The 6755-nt window shown below is 59.9% G+C and overlaps 1 protein-coding gene across 1 annotated transcript; it reads left to right on the top strand.

Moving 5' to 3' along the window:
• Positions 1 to 3124: 3124 nt before the first annotated feature.
• On the top strand, positions 3125 to 6509 carry LOC104622754 (proline dehydrogenase 1, mitochondrial-like; the record flags this gene model as incomplete). Its single annotated transcript, XM_010289631.1, has 11 exons — positions 3125 to 3159; positions 3494 to 3643; positions 3760 to 3824; positions 4232 to 4348; positions 4516 to 4595; positions 4857 to 4938; positions 5178 to 5270; positions 5374 to 5520; positions 5692 to 5867; positions 5948 to 6046; positions 6421 to 6509. Coding segments are annotated over 11 exons (1133 nt in total), but the record flags the coding sequence as incomplete, so codon positions are not given.
• Between the last annotated feature and the right edge of the window lie 246 nt (positions 6510 to 6755).

Raw genomic sequence — 6755 nt, 5'->3', positions numbered from 1 at the left:
CTGCTGTTGTTTCCCGCAGGCCGAGCTGTGCTGGACTTACCAGCGCAGCCGGCTCCTCTGGAGCGAGCTGGAGATAACAACAGGGAAATGCCCTTTCTTCCCCAGCGATGGGTCCTGGCTGCTCCTTGTAACAGGCTTTCTGGCTGGGAACAGCAATGCAGCGCGGGCAGGCACCGGCTGATCCTGCAGCTGCAGGCTTGCCCGCCAGCGCTCTGCCAGCTTGTCCCGGGAGTCCTTGGCCGTGTGCTGAAGGCTGCTGCCAGGCCATGGGGGCACAGCTGGAGAAAGGTGTCCTGCAGGCAGCAGAGCCTGGATGCTGCTCTGCTCCCAGGGCAGCGGCGTGGGCTGGGGTCTTTGGGGTGGGGGCACCCCTGGGCGGGGTGTGGAGAGGCAGCACTGCGGCTGGGGGGGGGCCTTTGCCTCCCGGGGGGGGGAACAAAGAGCAATGAGCCCCCCATTAACTGGAGGTGGTTGTGGTCCTCTTGGGGCCATTGCTCATGTGGGGAAGGGGCAATGCTGCCATCGAGCGCTGTCGGGCACCCTGAACGGCTCTGCCACGCAGCGTGTGGACTTCACTACCTCTTGTGTGGACACCTGATACCTAACCCCAGCATGGAGTTAGGATCCAGCCTGGCCGGTCAGCCTTCCAGAGCCACCTCCTCCCCTCCTCCTGCTCCCAGTGCTGCTGCCACCCATGCCCGGTGCTCTGCCTGCGTGTGCTGTGGGTCCCTGGGTTTGGTTTCTGTTTAGCTTGAAGCTGTGCAAGGTCTTGCAGTGGTCCTGGGCTGGTGCATGCTGGCAACTCGTGCATGGGGTAGGCTTGGAGGACTCTCTTCTGCCATGAGCTTTGCTTTATTCCTACCTGCAGGGTTTTAAGCATCACCCATAGCTCTGGTCTGGGCTTCATGTGACCATGAGTTTTTCTTTGGAAGTGGTAATTCACAGCCAACTTCTCCCTGGTGTTCCCTCATCCTCTCTGCCAGACCCATCTGCTGATGACCAAAGCAAATACGCTGTGCTCGTGCCACCCTCCTGGTAACCTCTGGGGCAAAATGGATTATTGCCTACTTATGTCTGACAAGGGGACCTTTGTGCTTCTCCTTGAGATGGCTGATTTGAGCCTGATCAAAAACTTCCTGAAAGCCCAAGTCAGCTGTGTCAGCTTCCCAGCAATCCAGCAGGCTGCATCCAGTCTTCATAACCTCTTTCCAGCACTTGGAGGACTTCATCTGTGCGTGCTTTGGGCAAGTGTGAGCTCCCAGGTCCTGAGTGTGCCTTGCAGGTGGCTCCTTTCTGGTTACAGCTTGCCAGAAGTGTTTGGGCAGTGCCTGGAGCCATGTCCTGCTCCAAGAGACTTACTCTCAGTTTGCAGAAGGGGTGGCCAGGTATAAGCTGGGTTAAGTGGCACTTGGTTGGTGCAGGAATGGCTCTGCTAGCCAAGACTAATATTGCAAAGAAAGCAGATGATAACCAGGAAGAGCTATTTCTTCAGCTGGAAGGAGCTGCTTTTATTTTGCTTGATGCAGAACAGTGAAGTGAGCACCATGGCTCGGCTTTGAATGCCCCCCTTGGGGATGAAGGGCTCAGTGCAGTCATGCAGCAAGAATTCTGCTGGAGGGGGTGTGCTTGTCTTGAGGAGCACAAAGCCCTTCAAATTCAAGGGTGCTGTTTGCTAATTTAGTTGTGTGCACTCACCCTAGGTAGGTCGGAGGAGGCATTGCTGCCTGCCACTTGTCCCCAGCATCTCAGATGCTGGATGCAGGGTGTGGGTTCAGAGCTGTCCCGCTGTGCTGCGCCTGGGACCTGCTTGCAGGACTCGTCTCTCAGCATGTCATCCAAGTCCCAGCAGCGTGTCCAGCTGCCTGCTCCGAGGCATCCCACCCCTGGGTGTATGATGTTTCCTCCTTCCTTTCTTCCACACTTTGTGTTCAGGGGCAGAAAGCTTCTTGACCTGCCCTCAGGGTAGCAAAATCACGGAGCAGAGCCTGCCAGACATGGTGCCTGCGACTCCCCATGAGCTCCGGGTGCTCCTGCCCCAGTTCACACTAGGCTTTGCTGTGCTTTGAGCAATGCGGGGCTGTTCCTGGCTCTGGGGAGCAGGAGGGAAGGACTTGTCTCTGCTTGTTTATGCTTCCAGCAGCCCCTAATCCCTGTCACAGGGTTTCCATGTGGAAGAACATGTTCTGGGACTGTGCCACGTGCCTCTCTGCTCTCTTGTGCAAGTCCTCTGGCTCCAGCCATGTGGTTTTGCTGCTTGTCTCCCAGTGTGCTTCCCCAATGTTGGGCATGGTCAATTTTGGGACAGTGACACCAAGGCAGAGATCTGCCAGAGGAGATAGCTCTGCTGTCGCTCAGGGCTACTCTCCAGGGGCTGGCAGTGTTCCTGGGTGAGGCCTTGGGTTTGCAGGCTGGATTTAGGGTGTCAGCGAGAAGGCTTAGCTGCTCAAGCTTAAGGAGGATCTCATGACTTGGCCAGCATGCCCCTGGGCTGTCAGAGCCCCGTTAGCTCCGTGGCAAGGAGCTCAGGCTTGAAATTACATCCGAGGTCAGCTGGAGTTGAAGCTGAGACCCTCTTTGTAAGTTGTTGGCTAATGCCAAGGCACAGAGTAGCGTGGGGCAGCTGAGCTGCAGTAGGGCATCCTACAGCCCTGGGTCTGGAGGAGCTCCTTGCTTCATGGTCTGGCCGCTGGTGCCTGTATGGTGGGGAGGTGTTGGGATGAAGTTTGATGCTCCACCACAGTGAGCACTATGGGCTGGTGTGGTCAGAGACGGAGCACCCAGGCCCACCAGGGCTGACCTTGTCCTTGCTGTGGGGTGGGCTGTTTGAGAGCAGCTCTGGTCCGTGGGACAGAGCATCCTTCCTGCACTACCTCAGGCCCTGCAGGTAACATCCTTGCCTGGATGTTGAAACCCCGTTGCCTTCCATGAGCGGGCTTGGGGCATCTGACCGGCCAGTGGAGCTCCCGCTGAGCAGCATTTGATCCACTGGTGATGGGATGGCGAGGGAAGAGCAGGGTCCGACACCAGGGTGGCAGCGGGGGAGCCTCGGAGCTGCCCTGGCCACCAGCATGGGGTTGCGGCGGGTTGCTGACCTGGCCCTTACCTTCCCTGTTTCTCTTCTTAGCTCCTGCACCTCTGCAGCCGAGAAGGAGATGGGAGGTGAGTGACCCAGCCTCTCCTGCTGACAGGAGATAGTCTGAAGGTCCAGCTGGTCCAGGCACTGCTGGCCTGGTGTGGGGCAAGGGCCCAGCTGCCGCAGCCTCAAAACACAAGCTGGGTGAAGAACAGCTTGGTTCTTGGCCAGCCCTGCTCCTCAGCAAACGCTGAGCCTCTGCGTGGGCAACAGAGCAGGCAGGGCCCGTTGCAGCCCTCAGGGGCTCTTCTGAGGTCCAAGATGGAGCCCCCTCCCCTGCACCCACAGCAGAAGCTCCTGGGAAGACATGTAGGAGCTCAACAGGGCTGCGTGGCCCACCTCCATCCTCTTCTACTCCAGGAGCAGAGCAAAGGGAGAAGCAGTACCGAGCCCATCGGGGATTTGGGGATCGTCGCAGTGGGGTCATCAGTGCCCGAACATATTTCTACGCTGATGAGGCCAAGTGTGACCAGCACATGGAGACTTTCCTCCGCTGCATCGATGCCTCAAGTAAGTGCTTCAGGTATCCTGAGCAGCTTGGGGACTGCAGGGACCCTGCAGCCTGCCACTGCATCTCGGGTACCTCCTTTCTGCCCGGCGAGCTCTGTCTTTGTGGCTCCATCCAGGTGGCAGCTCAGAGGACGGCTTCTCAGCCATCAAGCTGACGGCGCTGGGCAGACCTCAGTTCCTGGTGAGTGCCAGAGCTGTGCCCAGGGCACGGTGGGTCGGAGCCAGGGCCACGGATGATGCATCTGGGGGAGCAGGTGCTTTGGGGTGCCAGGCTTGCTGCACTGGCATCTCTACTGATGGCAGAGAGGAGTGGGCACAAACAGGCTATCCCCTGTGTGCCCAAGACCACCCTGGAGACCCTGCCTCAACTTTTGGGGACACATGAAGAGCTCAGAAGTTTAGAGGTCCCAATGTGAGCATGTGTGGGGTCTGTACTGACAGACTTGGCCCCTGCTTGGCCAAGGTCCCCTGCTATAAGGTCAGGGTCTGCCTCAGTCCAGGCACGATCCAGCAAAGCTTCTACTGCAGGAGGCTCTGAGCCAGCTGGGCTCCAGCCTGGGTGTCTCACCTCGAGCTCTGTCCCTGCAGCTGCAGTTCTCGGAAGTGCTGGTGAAGTGGCGGAGGTTCTTCCACCAAATGGCCGCGGAACAGGGCCAGGCTGGGTGGGCAGCACTGGAGATGAAGCTGGAGGTGGAGAAGCTGCAGGTGAGGTGGATGATGTCTGAGGGAGGAGGCTGTGCTGCCAGGGATGCGCTGCTGGAGGTGGCCGGTGGCTGTAAGGATCCCAGAGCAGCCCTGACCTGTGACACCTCTGAGCCTGCAGCAGTAAGACTCTTGCAGCCCCTTGGCACTGATGCTCCTTTTGGTGGCAGGAGGCCCTGGCCAACCTCGGCATCGCAACCAAGGCGGAGAGCCAGCACTGGTTCACAGCCGACAGCCTGGGCGTGAGCGGGTGAGCTGCCTGCGACCTGGGGGGTGCAGCGGGATGGGGACACTGGGGGACCTGTTCCTGTTCCTGGGCGGTGGGGCAGCAGCAAGGAGAGGTCTCCAAAGGCCAGCACTGGTTCAGCACAGTGACGAAGCAGAGAGGAGGTTTGGGTGGAGGTCATGACATGGGTCAGGGTGGCACATGCTGTGCTGGTGGGGGTTGGGAGCTGGTAGAGACCCCCCTGCCCTACAAGACACCGGTACAGACCTGGCTCTGTGCTTCCAGCACTGTGGACCTGCTGGACTGGAACAGCCTGATCGACAGCCGCACCAAGCTCTCCAAACTGCTGCTCGTCCCCAACATGCAGGTGGGTACCCATCTCTGCCGCCCCTGGGGTGGCCCTGCAGGGAGGGCGCTGCCAGTGCGGGTCAGCCGTCCCCTGCGGCTGCTCCACGGTTAAGGTGCCGCAAGGACTCGTCCCTCTGTGCAGTTTACCTCCTCCCTGCCCTTGGCCACCAACGCGTGCCTCCCTGGTGTGGGTTTCTGTCTCCCGTGGGCTGCGCTGGCTGCAGGCAGGCAGGGTGCCACAGGCTGTTCTCGTTTCAGACAGGGCAGCTGGAGCCTCTGCTCTCGCGCTTCACTGAGGAGGAGGATCTGCAGATGAAGCGGATGCTACAGCGGATGGATGTCCTTGCCAAGGTTGGGGGTGCTGGGGCAGCGGGGCACGGATGCCACCGAAGAGAGGGAAGGTGCGTGGCAGGTAGCCCCGTCAGACCAACCTGCATGTCGCTCACCCCCGCAGAGAGCCTCGGAGAAGGGCGTGAGGCTGATGGTGGATGCAGAGCAGAGCTACTTCCAGCCAGCTATCAGCCGCCTCACCCTGGAGATGCAGCGCCGCTTCAACAGGGATCGGGCCATCATCTTCAACACCTACCAATGCTACCTGAAGGTGAGGTCTGGCAGAAGCTGGGCAGGACAGGCCTGCTGGAGCAGCGGGGTGGAGACCTTGGCTCCTGCAGCCATGGCAATGCAACGGCACAACTCCAGGGCTGGCTGGAGGTGCAGCGCCGAGGCGGCACTGATGAGAAGAGCCTGTGCCGTTTCTTCCATCTGGTCCCAGGAGGCTTACGACAACGTGACAGTGGACGTGGAGCTGTCACGCCGGGAGGGCTGGCACTTCGGCACCAAGCTGGTCCGTGGCGCCTACATGGAGCAGGAGCGGGAGAGGGCGGCCCAGATTGGCTATGAGGATCCCATCAACCCCACCTACGAGAAGACCAACGAGATGTACCACAGGTAGGGTACAGCCCCAGCCACGCTCCTCCCTCCCACCCCACCAGGTGGCCCTCGCCACACAGCCCTGTACTGTCCTACAGGTGCCTGGACTATATCCTGGAGGAGATCAAGCACAGCCGGAAAGCCAGCGTGATGGTGGCATCTCACAACGAGGACACGGTGAAGTTCACCCTGCGCAGGTGGGTGCTGGGCAGCATGGCGTGGCAGGGACTGAGTGCTTGAGGGGGCCCAGCAGAGCTGCAGTGAGATGTGCTGTGGCGTGTCAGGTCTCCTCTGCGCTCGCCTGGGGGGATCCTAGCTCCCTTCTGGTACTCAGGGCTAGCTGGGGTGCAGCGTGGTAGCCCACAGTGGCTGCAGAGCTGGCCCCATGGCCCAGCCAAGAGGCTGTTTTAAAAACAAATCCCTCAAGTCTTTGTCCCAGATGGATGCTGGGATGCATGGTCAGTGCCGTGCTCTTGTACTTGGAGGTAATCCCTGCTCCTCTGGTGGGAGGCACTGCCCCTGCATGCTCCGCTGTCTCTGCTCTTCCCTAACGCTGAGGTTTGGCTTGCAGGATGATGGAGCTTGGGATCCATCCCTCGGAGAAGAAGGTGTCCTTCGGGCAGCTGCTGGGCATGTGTGACCAGATCACCTTCCCCCTGGGTGAGTGCTGGGCGCAGGGGGGACTTGGCAGATGTGCTCCTTCCCCGCCTTGACCCCTGAGGTCTCTCTGAGCAGCTGCTGTGGGGTCTGAAGGATAGATGGAGCCGGGCTATGGCTCTGTCAGAGAGCAGGGCTGGCAGAGGACAGCACCTTGTTGCCTCTTCCCCAGCTGTGTGGAGTGCTGTGACCCCTGCATGGTGTTTGGGGAGGATCAGATGAGGATGTAGATGGAGGATCACATCTGTC

Source organism: Phaethon lepturus, unplaced genomic scaffold (genome assembly GCF_000687285.1).
Source record: "Phaethon lepturus isolate BGI_N335 unplaced genomic scaffold, ASM68728v1 scaffold31236, whole genome shotgun sequence".
In the NCBI taxonomy this organism is placed as follows: Eukaryota; Metazoa; Chordata; class Aves; order Phaethontiformes; family Phaethontidae; genus Phaethon; species Phaethon lepturus.
The sequence above is the reverse complement of the archived record's forward strand: the minus strand, read 5'-3'. Positions and strand labels throughout refer to the sequence as shown.